The 21,082-nt window shown below is 41.0% G+C and overlaps 1 protein-coding gene across 4 annotated transcripts in view; it reads left to right on the plus strand.

Annotated features, from left to right (window-relative positions):
* BABAM2 (BRISC and BRCA1 A complex member 2) overlaps positions 1 to 21,082 on the plus strand; it is a 399,606-nt gene that overhangs the window by 129,719 nt on the left and 248,805 nt on the right. For all 4 annotated transcript variants that reach the window (XM_047746396.1, XM_047746400.1, XM_047746398.1 and 1 more), the window contains exon 6: positions 9,816 to 9,890. In XM_047746396.1, the coding sequence (XP_047602352.1) occupies positions 9,816 to 9,890 (75 nt within the window). The remainder of the gene's footprint in view (positions 1 to 9,815; positions 9,891 to 21,082) is intronic.

Consider the following 21,082-nt stretch of genomic DNA (forward strand, 5'->3'; position numbering starts at 1 on the left):
CCCAGCGTAAGAGCCACTACCATACTTGCAAGGTTACTCCGAATTGACATCTACGCAAACGTAAAATACATACCAGAATTCCAAGAAGTCATACAAAAATGATCTCCTTAACAACTGTTATATTGTTTATCTGTGGAGATGAGAATATTTTGGATATATTGGGATATAGTATTCAAAGTGATTTCACTTGTTTCTCTTACTTTTTTAAATGTGGCTATGAGAAAATATTAAACATCTTAAAGTACTTATGTATGTGTACACCACATTTGTGTGTTGTACCATCTTTCTCTTGGAGAGCACTGGTCCAGAAAGGTGGGAGAGGAGGGCCAGAGTGCTAAGAGAGGGATCAGAATATCTGGGGGACCTGGAAACATGTGGCCTTTTCCCGTCCTGCCACGAGGATGGAGTAGGTGTTCTGGCAATGCCTGTCAGCCTTCTGTGTGTAGCAAGACATCCCAGGGGCTTCTCTCATAATCCCTGTTGAGTTGACGCTGCTTGGGAGTTACGGCCTAAAGGCATTTGACTTGTAGACTGGGGTAAACTTGCACTTGCTCCTTTGAAAAGGGTGTAGTGTGGTAGTCAGCTGTGTTACACACGCTTCTAGAACTGACAGATTTGTTTTTGTTGTTAACACATGAAACTATTAGGAGTTGAACATGATTTAAAATAAATGAACCCACGACAGGGGCTCACGGTTTTGTTGTGTTCATAATGGATTTGTTACACCGAATCTTGACCTGTACGTCAGTCGGCGTACTTAGGATCTTGCTGGCGGTAGTTTGTATCTCAGATTTTGACTTCATTCCTAAGAAGTAGTATGTGTGTGTACCTAATTTAGAGACCTTAAAGGTGAATATGATAGCTTTTCCAGTGTTATTGACATGTAAGAGGAATTTTGTTATTTTTTAAAATAATAGTACCAGTAGGAAATTCAGGCTTCTTTAAGCAGCAGGGTGCATCGAGTGAAAAAGACCGGTTTTATGGAGGCATGTGAAACACAAAGGAAATCCTTTCCGTTTCCTTTGCCTGTACCTTATGGAGCATCGTCTGAGGAAGGACTGGAATCATGCCTCGTGCCACCCCCCACCCCGCCCCACCCCTGCTTCTGTTTGGGAGGCCACGTGTTTGTTCTGAAACCTTGGGTGCCCTGCTGCATCTCCTCCTTGGCCATGTAGATATAGGGAGCACCCTTTACACAGCTTTCTCAGCGTTGAAAGGGATCTACAAGGGTCTTTAAAGGACCAGATGCTTTCTTTCCATGTAGTAAGAGGAAAAAGGTAAAGGATCTGGTATACGAAGTGTGCTATCAGGAAAACTTCAGACGATTTTACGGCTTTGGGAGTGTGTACATATAACTTAACCCCCCCTTCCTAAAAATGTTTCCTAGTTTTTCAGTTATTTTCAGTGAATTTATGGTGCCGCTAACTCTCTTACTGTAATGAAGCATGGAAGTCCTATTGACTAGGTCAGAAGGCACAGAAGCACAGTGCTTGCCTGGGAATGTGGAGTCGGCACAGAGAAAGTGAGGCTGGTTTCCTTATGAGTAACCGGCGGGTCACACGTAAATTTTTTCTCATGTTATCTAGTCAGAAGAATCAGAGAGCGGTAGGTACAGAGAAAGTAAGAAGAAGCAGAAAGTGAGCAGAGATAAGACAAGGAGAAACTGCTGAGGGTATTCAAGTCTTTCGAACTGAGGCTGGGCTGTGTTTTTAGTCTTAGATTCCGTGAGATACCGCATAGTGTTTTAAGAAATTATCTTTCTTCTGCTCAGGTGAGTTTGAAATGGAATTCTGTCACCTAAAATGCAGAGTCCTAACTCACTTACTTCCAAAAACATGCGCTTAATATCCCTGTCAGAGCATCACATCATAGTATTTTGTTCGTCTACTCAGAGGAGACTTTAAGCTCCGTGAGGCCAGAGACTGTATTTTGTTTGTCTTAAGATCTCCATCACCTTGGGACGCCTGGGTGGCTCAGTTGGTTAAGCAGCTGCCTTCGGCTCAGGTCATGATCCCAGCGTCCTGGGATCGAGTCCCACATCGGGCTCCTTGCTCATCAGGGAGCCTGCTTCTCCCTCTGCCTCTGCCTGCCATTCTGTCTGCCTGTGCTCGCTCTCTCTCCCTCTCTCTCTGACAAATAAATAAATAAAATCTTTAAAAAAAAAAAAAAATCTCCGTCACCTAACCTGGCACCTGGCACAGTAGGTATTCAGTAGATATTTGTTGAATGAATGAAGGATTGAGTATGTGAATTATGAACATCTCAATGTGTACATATTTAATTTGAAGATTCCCTTTTTAAAAGATTTTATTTATTTGAGAGAGAGTAGATGTGAGCATGGGGAGGGGCAGAAGGAGAGAGGGAGAGAGAGAAAGAATCTGAAGCAGACTCCACCCTCAACACGGTCCCTGATTCAGGGCTCACCCTCACGACCTTGAAATCATGACCTGAGCTGAAATCAGGAGTAGGATGCTCAACCGATTGAGCCACCCAGGCGCCCCTGCAAATTCCTTTTTAAAAGTTTTTGAGTAGGTAATGTATTCATTTGTTGAAAAATCAAAATCTGTTAAAATATATGAAGTGAAAAGTCTCTCCCATCATTGTCTTGTGTCCACCCAAATCAGAGCCACCATCCTTTTCCTCCTCCACCCCAGGTGAGCACCGGTATAGCTTTTTTCTAGTGTACATTTTCAGAGTTTCTATATGCACATAAAAGGAAGTACAAATATATATATATTCCCCTCTTTCAATGCATATGGTGACGTATATTATATACCATGATTGGCATCTTGCTTTTGACCTAACATAGCTTAGGGATTTTTTTTTCCAAATATAGGGAGTGCCTTCATTCTTGTACCTGTCATTTTGCATGTGTTCAAGTATGTCTTATTATCAAGTAAGATAAATAACTAGAAGAGGAATTGCTAGATCAAAGATTATGTGTGTTTATAATTTTAATCTCTAAAATGCCCTCCATAAAGTTCATATTAATAATTTATTAATCCAGCAGCAATATATAAAAGTGATTATTTCTCCACAGTGTTGTCAACAGTGTATTAACATACTTGTAGATTTCTGTCAAGTTCCACTTTGCATAATGGCCTGGTAGCTTCTGGACTAACCTTTCCACACATAACAACTCTAAGCTCTGGACAGAACATAACGACCTGTGCCTGAAGATGCCGGACGGTGATTAAAAGCAGTTAGATACTGGATAGAAATTGATACTTGGTAGAGAGGAAGGCGGAGCTTACGGGACAAAACCAAAACATCAAATATACATGAAAGTAGAGTCCTAGAAGGAGAGGAGAGGAGAAAAAGAGGCAGCAGGAAAATCTTTGATGAAATAATGCCTCGATATTTCCAAATATGGTGAAAGACATAAATTTACAGATTCAAGAATCTCAACAAACCCTAACCAAGAAAAATGCAAGTCAGAATACTCAAAACCACACGTAAAGAGAAAATCTTAAGTGATCACAGAAAAATGACACTTTATCAGTAGGTGAGCAGTTACTTGAGTCAACACTGACTTGACATCAGAAACAGTGGAGGAGAGAGCACAGTTCAGTAATACCTTTAAAGTGCTGATTTTTGCCAGTCTGTTTGGTAAAAAAATGATATTCACTTTAGTTTTAATTTGTATTCCTTTGGTTATGAATGAAGTTAAGCATTTTTTCATGTTTAAGAGTTATTTGCATTTCTTTTCTATATATTCATTGCCTGGTTTTCTCTTGGATTTTTAAAATCTTTTTTTCATTAAGGGTTGTTAGCTTTTTGTGACAGGGTTGCACGTACATTTTCCTCTGTCAGTTGTCTTTTGACTTTGCTGATGGTAGTTTTTTCCCATCCACAAAATTTTTATACTCCGGCCATTAAATTTACCCATCATCCCCTTTATGGCTTCTGAATTTGGAATTCTATTTGAAAGGCATTCCCTGCTGCAAGGTTATAAAGGCATTTGTCAGTGTTTTCTTCCTTATGGTTTCAATTTTGTACACTGAAATTCATAATCCACTTGGATTTTATCCTCATATATGTGCTGAAATGTCGATCTGACTTTATTCCTAGATGGCGATGCAGTTGTCTCACATCATCAATCATACACTAAATGTATTTGGCCCTAGTTCTGGACTTACTATTCTGTTTATTGATTTAATACCAGTATTACCGTCCTGTAATTTCTGTATCTTTATTATCTGGTGTAGCTAACCCCCTCTCATTGCTTTGCTTCTTTGAAGTTTTCCTGGCTGGTATTAATTGTTTCTTTTTCCACATGGTCTTATGACTTGGCTTTCTATGAGTTCCCACAAAGTAGTGAACCCCAAAGCCTAGATAGGTCCAATCTTCCTGAAATATCAGAGTACTTTGCTCTTTCTTGCATAGATTTTTCACAGGTTGTGACTTATAGGAGCACTATTTTGATTAATGGCTGACTTACCCACCAGATGATAAGCCCTAAGAGGGCAGGGGCCGTGTTTCTTTGACTCATTATATTTATAATGCCTTGTTTAGGGCCTGACAGACACATTTTAGGCTATTAATCCATACAAATGAAAAGGGTGAATGGGTCTTGGGTCTTGAAGTTCACCTCAGATTCTTTATTGCTCTCTCAATGGCTGTTGTCAAGTTCCTTGACTGTTCTAGGACTAAGTTTTCTCATTTGTGAAATAGGTTTAAGGGAATTATATATATTAAACAGGGCTTTGGGATAATAAATAATGTAACATTAGAAAACATTTTGTGAAGTGCGAGATGTTGTGAAATCCTAGTTAGACCGACTTTGGCTTTCCTTTTCATATGTAATGGGTAATTACGCATTTGCTGAGGAATAGTCTGTAGACTTGGGCTGTTGGTTGTCAGGTCCACTTGAAGAATCACCCTTATCCAACTGTCACCCTATTAAAGTTGTAGTCGTTCTTGAGTGTTTCTTCACTTGTAACTATCCAAGTGGTAGAAGCAGTCAGTTTCAGATGACAGCTTGTTTGTTGAGAAGAAAGTGAAATTTCCTTTTACCGAGCAACCTGGGTTTGGAACCCATTCTGCACGAGATGTCTACCTGTCAGTGCCATCATGTGACACAGCTGCTGTTACCAGAAGAAAAGCTCAGACCTCATAAATTGCCAAAACTCAGAGTCTTGCTAGTTTAAGTTACTTGCCAATGTACTGTAACTTGAAAAAAAGGAAGGATGCACATATTTATTGCTAAGCTGGGGAAATTGCCATTAAGGCAGTTGGCAGAATGGCTGACATTTTAACAGTCATAGGTCAGATAATTTTCTGCATCTATCCAAGAGAAGATTTGACCAAGGACTGACAAAAAAATCAAATTATTCTGTTCACTTGGCTGCATCTAAATGTCTCATTTTCAGCTTACAGGAAAGATTGCTATGGAAGCAATCTTTGACGTTACAACAGAGTGACCGTAAATTGCTTGAATAACTGTTGGAACTTCGAATATAAAAACACAAGAAGTCATCTGAGGTAGAACTCAGAACGGATTTTTCACTTATGTTTTGCTCCTTATGTAATTTATATCTTAAGTTTTATATTAAGACATGTTTTAAATCAGCATTGACTTAGTTACCCAGAAGGAGATTACTTCCAGGTCACAAGGAAAATCAGTGGCAGAACTGAAAACCAAATTCTTGAGTCGTAGTTTTCAATGTTTCCAACACTGTTAGAAACAAGTGCTAAGTTTTCTATATTCTCTCACTGGCAAAATAAAGAATGTATAGTCAGCTGGGAAGTAGGAGATCAAAAAGCACTTTCTGTGGTTTCCAGAGCACCGAATTCTTTCACAGCCTTAAGTTTCTTGTATTATGTCATCTGATTGTATAAATCAGTCCATTGCTGATAAACACAAACTCCTATTAGTCCTTGGATCAACTTGCCTTTTATTATGAGTTTAGTTGTAGAAATCAGTCTTTTGCCAATAAACATAAATTTATATTAGTTCTAGGATCAACATTTTGAGAGGGGATAAAGTAGGGATTGTCTAAGTGTTTTTAAAGGAATGTTGGTCTAAAATAGCCGGTAGAATAAAAATATATTGTACAAACTAAAATAGGGCAAAAGAGCTAAAATGTAGTACATGGACCAAAATAACTAGCAGTTCACATGAGTCCAAGTGCTAAATATGTAATTATATTTCCCATTACCTTATATGTATAAGGCTTGTTTTAATTTTTAAATCCCACATTTTACTCCTTTTATTGTTTCCAGAGGGGGAAAAAATTGAGTCTAACATGAGAGTTTTGAGGTTGCCCTTTTAATTCACCAATTGATGTTGTATTCCAGTAGGTAGAAATGGCTGTTTATTGATTGTAGATGGTTTGTGTCTCTAAATTGAAAATGATGATGAATCGAGTTTGATTTATTATTGTCTATCCAACCAACTCCCTTCTGCAACCTCTTCTAATCCATTGGTACTTGTGAAAAAACCTCTCAATATCCCCAAGAGTGACTTAACAAACATTCCATGTAGTTGCCGTCGTCATTTCGGTGTTTGCTACTGTTACGAGTGATTGTTGTACATCCTACAGCGGTTAGGAAAAGAGGGTTTCTGGGCCCCCGCTGATCGGTGTTAGTGCTTATTTGCTCCTTCTTGAACATCTAGGCCTATATCTTCACCAATCCTTTTTTACACTTGGTGTTCTCTTTGCCTGGGATGTTTTTCCTCCACATTCCACATAGTTTTTTTCCTCATCTCTTTCACATGTCTACTCAGTTGTTGCCTTGTCAGATTATTCTATAAAGGAGCTAAACTGTATCACTTGAGAGTTTTCAGCAAAGGAGGATCCTAATCTGACTGATGTATTGAAAGCGTTGCTATGTCTACGGAGATGGGAACAAGCTTCCAGATGAAGCAGCTGGGGGTGATGGCAGCGGCCTAGGCTGGAGATAGCCATGACTCAGATCAGGTGATTGTGCTGTGGTGAGAAGTGGTTGGACTAAAGATCCATCGTGAAGGTAGGGTCGACAGGATTTGCCGCCATTTTGAACGTAGGATGAGCAAGAAAGAGAGGAGTCAAGGATGCTTCTGAGGTTCTTGGCCTGAGGGATTGAAAGAATGGAATTGCCGTTTACTAAAATGAAGACTATCAAAGGAAGGAAATCAGGAGTTTGGTTTCATTCATGGTGGTTGGATAAATGAAACAAGTAAAGGAAAGGTCTGAGTGGAGATAGAACATTTGGGAATCGTCAGCATATAAATAGTATTGAAAATCTTGCGCCTAGAAGAGGTCACCTGGGAAATGTCAGGAAAGGGAGAGAGGAGGCTGAGCTGTGGTGGTGTTCAGAGGCTGGGGCGGCCGTAGGGAGGACTAGTTAAGTAAAGTCAAACCAAGAGAGGGTGAGATCCTGGAAACCAAGGGGAGAATGTTCCAGGAAAGGAGAAATAATCAGCTATGTCAAAACACTACTGAGAGAACAAGTAATAAAATGAGCACTGAGAAGTGACTGTTGGATTTGGCTGTGGGGAGGTCATTGGTGACCTTGATAAGCTGCTGGGGTTGACTGGTGGGTGGGGGGATGGCTGACAGGAGAAGGTGCCAGAGAGAATAGTAAAAGAAGAAATAAAGACCAGTTCTTTATAAGAGGTTGTATTGTGAAGTAGAACAGAGAAATGAGATGGGACCTGAAGAAAGGTAGGAAATTAAGAAAGACTTTTTATTTTATTAAAAAAATTTTTTTTGGTAAAGACTTTTAAAATGATGTTTGCATACTGATGGGAGTGAGTGAGTAAAGGGAAAAATTGATTATATAGGAGGGAGAGTGGGGACAGTGGTTGGGAATTGTCTTCTTTGATGAATGTCCCTTCCTCTATAGGACTGTACCAGCACTCAGGGAAGACCCTTCTGTTCTTCCCGCACCCCCCAATTTCCCACCGGGCTGGATGCCCCTCTCATAAGCTCCCATATCATTCTGTAGTGCTTTATGTTCCTATACTCACCTCTATTAGTATATGAGCCCCATACTTGGGTCCAAAGAATCACACTCAATAGGCAGTGTTAGTTGTAGAGTCCTCTCGGAGCTTAACAAAACGCCCAAACCATACTTTTCTAGTAATCTCGGACTGTAATAGAATGTGAGAATTTTATTAGGCTTTTTCACAAGCCTTCCCCTCCCCCCTGCCGTGGTGAGCTGTTTGTAGATCCCTAGGTGGCTCCTGACTAATCTTTCAAGTAGCCCGCATGTGTTGGCTTGCCCAGCTCCTGTGACTCCTCCTGTTTCTTACCATGGGCATTTCTCGTGGCCCAGTGGCTTCTGTGAGTCTGTCTGGCTTGCCTCAGCGTTGAGTCTGTCCATTCACTGCTCTCATTTCTGCTTTTCATGTCATGGGGTTAGGCTTGTGGCATTGAGGAAGTGCTCTGTCCTTAGCCAGAGGTCGATGCAAGTTGAAAGATGTTGTGAGCAGTCAAACGACGAACCACCGTGCAGATGGTAGTTACCAGTTTTATCTTTTGAGCTCAAGGTTTATATTTTTCTTTGCTTTTTTGGGGTTTTAGGTCGGAGTTTAAAAATGGCGGCCAGTTGTTAGGGTATTTGTAGAAAGGCGTGGTGATGGGTGTGGAATCTTCTCTAAGAGGTGTGTAGGTATGCTTATGTGCCTTCGTCCACCGAGCCAGAAAAAAATATTTGTAAATGCTGGCTGTGTTGAAGCATGTGTTGTAGGAGTTTGGGGTGCTTGGTTTTTTTTTTAAGGGGAGAAGGCATGGAGTTACTGGGAGCTCTTCAGTGTTCCCCAAATATAAAAAAGATAGAGATCCACTCTTTAGAATAGTTCTGGATCATCTCCGAAGTTCTTTGTTGAAACAGCATGTCCTAGGGAAACCCAGGGTGTCAGAATCCCAAGCTGAACTGCAGGCTTGGCTGTGAGAGAGGTTGGAAGGCCCAGGAACCCACCAGCTCTGCAACCTGCTCTGTGGCCTTTGCAGAGGTTCTTTGGAACCCCTGGGTGTGTGATGGCCCAACCGGAAGGCCCCTTCTCTACACTCTGACAAAGGTTTTCTAAAAGCAGTATGATGCCTTAGCCATGCCCATCATAAACAAAACAAAACAAAACAAAACAAAACAAAACAAAACAAAACAAAACTTGATGATTTTCCATCATGGTAAAATGAGAGGAAGATTTTTTTCTTTCACATGAGTTTTTTTTCCCCCTTTAAAAAGAACATAGAAGTTATTATTTAGGCTTAAATGTTTTAAATCTCTAAACCTCTGTACATCTTTCCTATGGAGACTAGTTCATAGAATTACTAAAAAATATTAGTTGGTGATAATGATGTTAACAGATTGTTCAAGAAATAAGAATCTTATTTGGGATACCTACTGATAGACTGCTTTCTCTGGGCATAAGTTTGACCTCTGTATGTACTTCCAGACACACTGTAAAGGATAGTGATATATGTCAGTCACCTGTGGGTTATAAATCTTATGGTCTGAGTGCTTTAGTAAAAAAGAAATGAATCAAAGGGAGAGGTCTGTCTCTATTGCTTAGATTAAAAAAAAAATCATGCATTCATGTATTCTTTTTACACTTAAAAAAACCAAAAAGGTAATGTGACATTATAATTTTATTGCCCATTGAAAATGCAGATTTAAAAATTCTAATTATGCTTTTAGTAGCTAATAATTCAAGAATTCTTTTTGATCTTTCCCTGCTTTCCAACCTTCTTTTCTTGCTAATGTTAGGAAACCCAAATTGAAAATGCCTCCAGTTTGAACAGGTTGAACTTGTGGCCTTGGCTATAATTGTCACTTCACAATCAATTTCTTATTTTAATCTTATTATTATACCTTTTGTCCTACAGACTGGTGAATTTTCAGCTCGTTTCCTTTTGAAGTTGCCAGTGGATTTCAGCAATATTCCCACATACCTTCTCAAGGTAAAAATACGTGCTATCACATATGAGCTTTTAAATGTAATTATTTAAATGTAAATGAGCTTTTAAAGTAATTTAACTTCGAATATTTGTATGATTGGCTTGCCAGCATCTCTTTCAGGCAATAAATTTATTGAAAGTATTTATTATATGAAGATTCACTGAATTTGTTATTGAAAAACTATAATAGTAGTCCTACAAGTAATTTCAAAATGAATTTTCCTTGTAAGGTAAATTAGTGTAAGTAAACTAAATTTGGGGGAAAGTCACTATTAGTAATCTTACTGGGAGGAAAGACTCTCATGGAAATTACGTAATAGGCATTCTGTCTGCTGTGCTAAAGGGCATCTCGTTTTCCTTATTTGTATCAGCAGTTCATCTCCGGCACCTTCACAGCTGGTCTGTTGAGAATCTGTTTGGACCAGTGTGTATGGCGCTGTTTAAAATGTGATGCAGGCAAGGTGTGGCTGGGAGAGCAGCCACCTTGGGATGGGGTGAGAAGATGCTTTGCACAGAGGAGGCACATTCGAGGTGACTAGGCTCCAGGTAGTGTGAAGGAAAACCACGTGGACCAGGTAGCAGGTTCTGAATGTGAGGCCTGGGTCCATCACAAATGAGGATTTTGGTTGTGATTTAAGCTACGGCTAGCTGTCTTCCACCCCATATTTCAACCTGTAGTCATATAGCTTTAGTCTAATGTAAGAAAAGTTTCTGCCTTCCTAATTTGATGTTGTTCAGAGCGTCAATGATATTTATAACAGTCTAGAGAGAAGATAGAAACCTTGTACAAGGGTGCCTGGGTGGCTCAGTGGGTTAAGGCTCTGCCTTCGGCTCAGGTCATGATCTCAGGGTCCTGGGATCGAGCCTTGCATCATGCTCTCTGCTCAGCGGGGAGCCTGCTTCCCCCTCTCTCTCTCTGCCTGCCTCTCTGCCTACTTGTGATCTCTGTCTGTCAAATAAACAAATAAAATCTTAAAAAAAAAAAAAAAGAAACCTTGTACAAGTTTTCCTGTATATTGTAGTAGTTACACATAATATTAGATACTAATCTTATTTTTTTTTTTTAAGATTTTATCTATTTGTAAGAGAGAGAGAGAGAGAGAGAGAGAATGAGCAGGGAGAGTGGCAGAGGGAGAGGGAGAAGCAGACTCCCTGTTCATTGAGCGGGGAGCCCGATGCAGGGCTCCATCCCGTGACCCCAGGATCATGACTTGAGCCAAAAGCAGGCGTTCAACCATCTGAGCCACCCAGGCGCCCCAGATATTAATCCTAATAATGATTGGAAGTATGGTCTGGTGGAGTATGAACTATAGACTGTAGAAGAGATCCGGGAATACTTTTTCTTATACATTCCACTGAAGGTGGGGAAATTGTTTTCTTTTCCCTTAAGTAAAACATGGGATTTTGTGCCTCATTAAACTTTCATTTTTAGTTTCTGGTTGACTAGTTTTCCACTCCGTATCCAAGGGTTATGAAGTGCAAGTGAGAATGGAAGTTAGCAATTTATGTTAGTTTCTCCACCCTCCTGTTGTGGAAAATATACGTGTGAGATCTGTGATTAACAAGCATAATTAATTTGGTTTTAGCAATTATTATCCTCTATTAGAGTGGCAGTCAGTCTCCTTGGTAACCCTTAGATCGCAGACTCATTGACCTCTGTGTATTCCAGTTAAAACTCGATTTCAGTTCATTTAAAACCAAATTCAGTAGTATATAAGAGTACGTTGTTTGTATAATCACTTTAATCCATAAATTTACAGTTACAGTATCTTTGTTTTGATTCGTTGGGCCTTAGCAGTTTGAACAATTGTCTTATTTGAACCTGCCTCTGCTCATGTTCTTGAAGGTCAAAGGAAAAACAAATCCTTCTTGGATTATAATCTAATTTTTTTCTCTTCAAAATCAAATTTCCATATTTTCTGTTCTAAGAGTTCTAACTTTATATTATTATGTCCTTACTTTCCTAGCCGGTCAGACAGGAAAAAAAGTGGAACCTATTTGGCAAAATAGGAAAGTGTCCCCTCCCCACACACCCCAAAGTACGATGAAATGACATTTCTACTGTAGGCGAAATGCCTACATTGAGGCACTGATGTCTTTCTGCACCTTTAGTCTTTGCAGAGAGAGTAAAGCAACAAGGCAGACAAACAAACAAAAAAAGAAAGAAACTGTTGTATAGCACAAAACAACCAGGAAAAAAAAAATACCTGCATCCCTGAAGGAATCCAGAATACTTGTTGAAAATTTTACGATCTAAGTTCCTAAAGTTGGTCGTATCATAACCATTTAACATCTGGCTGTACTACTCTGAAAACCAAGTTTGCCTTAGGAGCTAATTTACATATTATTAGCATGTGGACGCTTCTGATCTGATTATGAGGCTGCTATGGATAGTCTCGGTCCCAGAATAAACTCTTCAGATTCCTAGGACGAGGACACTGTTTGCCAATTTCAGTGTAGTTTTACATTGCCTTTCCAAAGAAGTGAAAGGTGAATTGGAATAGCAGGGAGTTTGACCGCATCCTGATTTGCTACAGTGATGTCATTATGCCACCGTGAAGCCATCATCCACTCACAAGTTTATATTTCCAAGCATACGTCTTTTATCCACTAATAGAATTTTTTGATGTTAGAATGACAAAGTCACTTAGTATTCAGTGATAGGATCTTACTTAATACTACGCTTTAGGCATATATGGTTCGTACATGGGATGGAGTGAGTTTATTCTGAAAATAGGTCCTGACTTCAGTGTCTAAATTTTATTCTTAGACGAGGTAAGTCAGTAGGTTAGATAAATCATTTACGTAAGAACTCAGTCAGTAAAACAAAAAAATAACTTCTGTATTAGTTAGGATTCTTTATTTGTGGGTGGTAGAAATCCAGCACAAATTACTCTAAATGAAATGGAAAATGTAGCTCAAATCCTCTATTTCCATAGTCCATATAGCAGGAAACGGTTCCCATGTTGTACGGTCTACAGATAGGCATAGATCAGCTTTCCCGGGTCTGTCTCACTTGGGCCAGGTCCGCATCCTTGCCCTTCTCAACTGGTAGGCTCATGTTGAGAAGTTGTGATTCCCCAGGATAAAAGGGGGATTATTGAAAGGACAAAAGTGTAAGATTCACTACAGTTACTAAACCAGAGAAAGATTGTTTTTTCTTAAAGAACTAGTCATGATGCTGAATCATATGTCATTAGAAGGTGCTGCCCTTGTTTTTCTTCAGGATGTGGTGAAAATTGACTTATATATATTCTTATCTTTATTCTTATTCTGAGAATTATTAAACCTGAGTATATGATGCTGGGAAAGCCTTTTTTTTTTTTTTTTTTACTTCAGGAAAAGCATACTCTGTAGTGAGATAACTAAGGAAAAGTTCTAGTTGTCTAATAAAATTTATCATCTGAGCAAGAAGTACTCAGAAACTCGGAATATAGTGTTTTGGGGAGAGGAGTAGCTTAACTTGTAAATGTAGTATGTGTGTGAAGTAGCCTCTTAAAATAATAAGCCAGTTTATTCAGAATATAGTCAAAATTTTATAGTTAGGACCCCTGTCAGTAGCGTCATACAGAAATATCCAGGAAAATTGCAGTGTCTCACTGCACAAGAGGGCAAAATAGTAATCATTTCCTGCTGATAGTAGATGTGACAAACATAACGTTTAAAAAATATCAGTGCTAATAACTTTTCTTTGTTTGATAAAACCATATTGTTTATATAATTGTCTTGGTCCAACTGCTCTAACAAAAAACACCATAGACTGGGTGGCTTAAACAACACATGTTTATTTCCCACATTTCTGAAAGCTGGGACATCTCAGATCGAGTCACCAGTGGACTCACTGTCTGGTGAGGGCCTGCTTCATAGGTTGTAGACAGCCATTTCCTCGCTGTATCCTCGAATGGCCAAGAGAGAGAGCTTCTCTCTCAAATCTCTTCTTAAAATGCTGACAGTCCCATCATGAGGGCTCCAGTCACAAGACCTGGTTACTTCCCAAAGGCCCCTCCTCCAAATACTGTCGCCTTGGGGATTAAGGATCATAATATACATTCTGGGGGGGATATTAAGATTTTATTTATTTGAGAGAGTGAAAAAGAGTACAGGATGGGAGAGGGGCACAGGGAGGCTCTCCACTGAGCAAGAAACCCAATGTGGGGCTCGATCCCAGGACCCTGAGATCAAGACCTGAGCTGAAGACAGGCGCTTAACTGACTGAGTCACCCAGGCACCCCTAAAAATTCATTTATAGAAGTAGTTTGATAGTTGCTATCATGTCCTCACACTTGGTACCGTGGCACCCTAGCCTAGTCCAGAGGTAGGACTGTAACTAGTTTACTATGACTGAAGAACTTGGACTTCTAGTTTCTACGGGAATCTTCTTGGCATCGATTCACTTCATGTGGTCTGAAGGACCACTGGCTGCAGTTTAGTCCCCCTGTGGTGTCTGAATCGTTGACACACTATGGAAATGAATTGAAAGTAAAAAAGCTAAAGTTGGCCATCTGGGTCAGGAGATGAGGTTCTTAGCCGTCTCATCCTTCCTCAGAAGCCGCCGTGGCTACACTGGTCAGGCAGGGCACACTCAGGGCAGGGTCGTGGCACACAGGTCCTTGTGTCAAACAGAGTCAGAAGACAGGAATTAAGGTCCATTTATCCGGATAGGTTCAGGGACCCAGGACAGGCAGAGTGTGTCCGGGAGATATCCAGAGTGGAATCATACATGGCCTAAGAAGGTCATTAACCTGGATGAGCATGTCTAAGACGACTTGGGTGCTGAGGTTATCCCGGGTAGGAGCTGCCTCCCGGGTTACATTGGCGTTGACAGCCGCAGCTACTCGGGGGGCCGGGCGGGTCTGGAGAAGGAGGGCATCTGGCTGGATGAACTAGTGCAGGAGGTGGGGAGAGCTGCAGGGAGCCAGCAGCTAGGAGCTTCAGCTAGAGCAGCCGCTGCTCCACACCTGCCCAGCTGCGGCCCACGTGACAGTAGGGGCCTCGTGGTGCCACGTTTGCTGATGTCACTTAAGGTAGCCTGTAATCTCAGGGTTTTTTTCATGTGAAAAGATGGCTGCTTTTGAAGAGATGGCCATGGGTACATATTTTTTTTATAACTCTGCTGGCCAAACAGAATGCCCCCATGTGCTGGCCAGGGCAGCCTGGTAAGCCAGGTGGGCTGTGGAAGGGTGTTCCGAAGACTGTCTCAGGCAGGTAAGGTACAGCTCCCCCTAGCCCAGGGCGGGCACTGATGGCTGGGCTATGAGACCAGTGGGTGGGTTGACTCTGCATTTTGCCTTCCGATGGCAGATGCTGATTCGGAACCAGGGAACCATTCTGTATTTGTCAGTGTTTTCAGGAGCAACAGAAAAAATCAAATCTATAGAAGAGGAGATTTCTTACAATACTGATTCCCAAGGTGATGGCAGCTGAGAAGTCCACAGTGTGCCATCCACAGGCTAGAGAACCGGGACAGGCCTGAGAACCCGGGGAGGAGAGGAGTCACTGGTGTAAGGCATGGAGTGTGAAGGCGAGAGAACCTGGAGTTCTGTTGTTTAGGGGCAGAGAAAACGGTCTTCCTGGCTCAAGGGAGGAGAAGGAAAAAGGTAGAAGAGGAGGGGGGCGGAGAGAATTCGTCCTCAACTTTTTGTTCTGTTTGGGCCCTCAAGGAGTGGTTGATGCCCATCCCCATTGGTGGTTTTCTTTCCTCAGTCTGGGGATTCAAATACGAATCTCTTCCTGAAATACCCTCAAAGGAACAACCAGAGATCACGTTTTACCAGCTAGCTGGGCGTTGCTTTGTCCTGACAAGTTGAAACAAAGCTAACCACTGCATACACATTCTGTTCATAAGGCTGGTGAATTCATGGCTGGAGCCACTAACTGAAACACAGCTCATGTATAATTTTCATGCAGAAAGCAGCTCAGGCCTAGATTTTCGGGTGTTCTAGGACATAGAAAGTATATTTTAAAATTTTCTCCTGAGGTGTGTATTGTGTTTTCCTTTGGGAGGTTTGACACTCCAGAATTTTGTTACATGTTTGTTGGCTACTTTTCCACCTTGATTGCTGTCGTATTAAGGGATAGAGATTCATATGAAGTGGCTTGGTTCCCTGAGATTATTTTAGGAGTCTGTGGAACCACAGTAAATTTGGTTCCACATTCTGCATGGTCTTGTCTGGGGGGCACCTCTAACAGTCGGCCACAAGTGCCAACGGTGCTGGGTTCCATTTAACTCTGGAAGATGCCCATTAATTTTCATCAGTGGTTCAAGTGTTGGGCTGCACTGATACCCTGGTCCTACCTCGGGTCAATGAAATTAGAATCTTTGGCAGTAAAAGCCCAAATAGTCTGATATTTTAAAAGTTCCCCAGGTAATTCTGATGTGCACCCGGGGTTAAGAACTGCTGCTCTAAGTAGAAGCTATGGATTTCTGCTTTGCCTCGATAAACTTGGATGTAAATGGATTTATTGGCACAGTGATGGCATGACTGCAGCCGCTCTAGCGCCCCCGGCCTCATTTATTAAGGGGCTGCCAGTGCTGAGCTTACAACAGTGGGAGTGGGGAAAGGGAACTATTGGTATTGAATACATACTGTTTGTGGGAACTGGACTGGATGCTTCGTATACGTTATTTCCTTCAATATTCTCAGTAGCTCTGCAAGGTAATTTTTTCCCTCCGTGTTTTTAGAGGAGGACTCTGGAGGCACCATGATGTAAGGGATCCAGGTAATGGTTTGTAGAGCTGGGATTTGGAGGCAGATTCCTTGGCTCGAAAGCCAGTGGTCTTTCCAGCACATCACACTGCAGCGGGAAACACTCTATATTGCTAGATTAGAATCTAGAGTGGGAAGCTAGGGCTCCTTAGATCTGTCTTGAAGTAGAAAGAAGAAACAAGATTGAGGGAGGACACTCAAGTGAGAGCTGCAGTGATCTGTTTTCCAAGGCAAATCTGTCTGGAGTGTTTTTCAGAGGTGACGTGGTGATGTGCTCTGGGAGCCCTGCAATGGGTAGGACAAAGGAGGAAGATGACATGGATGTCACCAAATTAGGTGAAAGTGGGAGGTGCAGTGCACAGGACTCCAGCCACAGCACAAGGAAGAGAGAAGGTGGTCAGAATGGAATCAAGGGGTGACAGTGGCAAAGAGGTGAAGGCAATGTGGGGGAACTGAAGACAGCCTTTTGTGGTATGTAATTCTCAGTCAGGATGGCTGGAAATGTGAAGGGATGCCGAAACTCCCTGCCACTGTAGGAGAGCTAATTGTGTTCATACATGAGTCATTTTGTTTTAACTGGAGTGAGGAGGTCGGTTCGACTCGGAAACGGGGATGGCACTGGGGCAGTTAGAGGCTGAGAAGTTACTGTGGGGGCAGAGATGGGATCCAGACCCTTCTTGTCTTTCCATGACTTACACTGTAGAGTGATGTTGGGGGAGAATCTTAGTGTGACCCAGTGGATGACAGAAGGAGAACCTTGGACTGAGGTAGCTCCAAAATCCCCCTTCCCTCCGCCCCAGTATTTTTAGCTGTTTATAACTGCAACGGAGTGTACAGAACAGGCTTGTTTTCATCCTTCCTATCTGTCTGTCTGCCTTTGTATGTATATAAGTATCTAATTATCCATCCATCCATCCATCCATCCATCCATCCATCCATCATCTAACCCTGACCTTGATCCTGACCATATTGGCTTGACTTGGTTCTTCACTGCAGTACTACTGTGTAGAAGTATCGATTTTGATGTATTGATTTTGATTTAAAGCGATCCCATAATCTGTTGAGGATTAGACAGGCAAAAAAGAAAAAAAAAAGAAAAAAAAGGAATATAAGGATAATTGTAGGCCTTTAAAAATGTACGGATTGTTATGGATTGGAATGGTTAGAGAAGCCTTTGTGACCAAGTTTAGGCAAAAGCTAGACCCCTAAAGAGGCATAGCTTTTGAAGATTGAAGAAGGAAGAGGGACAGCTAAGGTGTGGCCGATTGAGTCATTCGTGGTGGGACTGTGGGCGTACTGGATTCAGGGCGCAGGGAGTAATCTAGACTGGAAAAGAAATTTCTTGCAGAGAATAATGAGAGAGAAAGCTGGAAAGATGAGTTGGAAAGATCTCGAGTGCTTGAAGAATGATTTCAGACTTCATTAAGCAGGTAGTCTTAATCTCTTCACACCTGGATTATCATGGTAATAGTTTCCTATTTCATTTCCTTGGCTTCCCGCCCTCCGTTGTCCAATTTCTCTGCAGTATTACTGCTAGAGTAGTCTCCTTTAATCTTCTCTTGAAACAAATAATGGTTTCTTCTTGGATCCCGCTTCCAGAGCCTACCTATCCATGCATGCAGTGCTGTTTTCTGCTGTTCCCCAACCTGTGCTAGTGATCTGAAATGGGCAGTTGTCCTCATTGTCCCACCAATACTGTGAGAATTCCCAGTGCTGTCACTTTGCTTAGGTTCCCCCTCACAGCTCTGAAACCCCTACTCTTTAATCTTTTCCTAGAGAATTTACTTACTTGACATAAGAATGTAGTGAAGCCTGCAGAAGTTCCAGTTACTTGCCCAAGACCATTAAGTATTTACTTGGAGCTGTTGACAGAATATCTAGTCTTAATTATTGGCCTGGGACCAGAGAGGAGCTAAGTGATCAAAGTGGAGAAGAAGGGGATCATGAAACCAAAGTGAGGAAGTATTAAGTGTAACATACAGCTATTGGGAGAGCCAAGGCCTGAACTCGGAGGACCCAATGGAAGAGAGTTGTCATCTAGGTAGAAGGACTTCAGGAGCACAGTCGTGTAAGCCAAAGATTTTAAAATTTTATCAAAGAAGGCAATGGTCAAATGCCATTGAATGAGCAAGAATAGACTGGGAAGGGAGGGGAAACATTTGACTTGGCTAGAGCCATAGGGATGGTGAGAATAGGAAACATTTCTGTGTAATGGTCAGGGAGAGACCAGATTGTTGGTGTTCATGAGGACGTAGGTGAGGAGAAAATTTACTCAGTGGGTATGTGACAAAATGAGTTGTGGAAATGGGATGGAACCTTGAAAAACTGAAATGATGAAATGAAATTGTTAAGAAGAGCAATGGAGATGATAGCACACTGGCCAAAAACAGTCATAGAGAAGGCTTTTCAAGGAATAGCTTTAATTCGTGACAGACTTGAATATGATAATCTTACTGTGTTCTGTCTTTGAAAAGTTTAAAGGGAATGTTGCTGGGGAAACCCATTTCAAGTGTTCTGGTTCTTTCATATTGTCAGGGAAAAGAGGTAATGATGTGTGTGTGACAGTCACATTTTGTGAGTTATCATCAAAGATTGAGTTTTAGTAAATTTGCAGTTTTGAAATTTCTCATTTTTCTCACCTTCCCTTAGGAACGGGAGAAGATTTTGCGTTCTCTACCCAGAAAAAGAGAATTAGGCTGATTTATTTCCCTGGAATTTTTTTTTTTTTTGATGAATTTTTTGCATTGTCCTTTATTATTTGGAATTGTTTGAAAGTCCACTTAGTTTTACATATTTGCTGGGAAGGAAACTGATAATCTCCCCCAAATATTCTCTTTATTTGACATCCAGCCCCTAGTTTGGGTGATATATATTGATTAAAGTCATTTCTCAGCACACATAAGATAGCAAACATTAAAAAACTTTCTGATCCTGACAAATGACTACAAATTTGAGGACTGACCTCACAAAAATTTTTCTCTAAACCACAGATTAAATGATGCCTCAGATTTTGAGACCTTTAGTTTATGGAATTTTTTGGATCCAAAAAAGTCACGCTTTTAGAAATAAAGATTGCTTTAACTCATTCTTGTGAAATCTGGTTTTAAAGCAAAACAGTTGTCTGCTGCTTGAAAGACCATAAAGAATTCACGGGGAACCCTCATCTTATCTCAAAGGAAATAGTTTGTCTAGTCAAATAGGAATGGACATGCTTTCATAAAAGGGGGAGTGTGTACCTGGAAGAAAGTGCTGTTAAAGTAGGGTGCTGTGTATTCTCCTAAGAAGTCGGATTGATCGTTGCTAACCTTGAGCCAAATTTAGCATTTAAGACTTAATCACAAAGGGAGCAGTGAGATGGTCTGAAAACTTACTCTGCAGGGAACTTCCCTTTCTTGTTTCCCGAGGAAGTCGAAGAAGTCGGGGACCCCTGGCTGCTTTCTCGTTCGTTGTCCTTGTTACACCTCCCTCCTCTAGAGAGAGAAGCAGGGCTTAGAGAAAAGTACACTCTAAATCAGGGGCCCCAGACGTCTTCTCTAAAGGGCAAGATAGTAAAATTTTCGGCTTGCAGGCCATATGGTCTCTTTCACAACTACTCAGTTCTGCTGTCACAGCATGAAAGCAGTTACAGACAATATGTGAATGAATGAGTGTGGCTGGGTTCCAATAAAACTTTATTTTCAAAAACAGGCACCGGGCTGGGTTTGGGCCCTTGGCAGTTGTTTGCCAATCCCTTTTCTAGACGATGGAGGGGACTGTTTCTTCACAAGCACTGTGGACAGCATGGAAAGATAAGTAGAGGGATTTGGTTCAGTGAGGATGAGTGGCTCTTAATACTGTGGTCTCTTCCTGTGTATCTTACTAGTGTCCTCAGCACGATTGAAGACCCTCTCCCTCTTTTCCTTCTTCTCTGTTTCCTTCCTTGTTTTCTTCCTTCCTTTATTCCATCTTCTCTTTTATTTTTAAATAATCTGTTCATAACATATAATTTGCTAACCTCTCTTTCAAGTCTTAAAGTCCCTGCTAAAACATGGTCAGGCTATGCACACCCACCAAATTTGGGGGAATATTAATGAGATAATGTATAAAGTGGTACTTAATGTACGTCTGAGTTTGGAGTAGATGCAGAATAGAAGTGGTTTTGATTTTATCGAGTCATTTAATTTGTATTTCAAAGTATCGAATTTATTGTGGACTAGGAAGAAAGTAAGTATTCCACTGAAAGTAGGATAAGTTATATTTGTGGCTTCTCTTTTCCTCTCTCCTGATTTTCCCCATCTAGAATTCAAAACCCAAATTTACCCCTGCCCCAGATTTCTAGATATAATTTGTCGTAATTCTGACAACCACAGGTGGCTTCTGTGAATTTCCTTTCTTTTTGGATGTCCTTTTATAGTTTTATTTTGCCTTTATTTTTTATGGTGTGCTTGTGTTTTTGTTTTCTAAATTAGAATTGTAGAATATAGTTGTATCTCCAATGATCATCAGTCG

The sequence above is a fragment of the Lutra lutra genome, chromosome 9, assembly GCF_902655055.1.
Source record: "Lutra lutra chromosome 9, mLutLut1.2, whole genome shotgun sequence".
Lineage (NCBI taxonomy): Eukaryota > Metazoa > Chordata > Mammalia > Carnivora > Mustelidae > Lutra > Lutra lutra.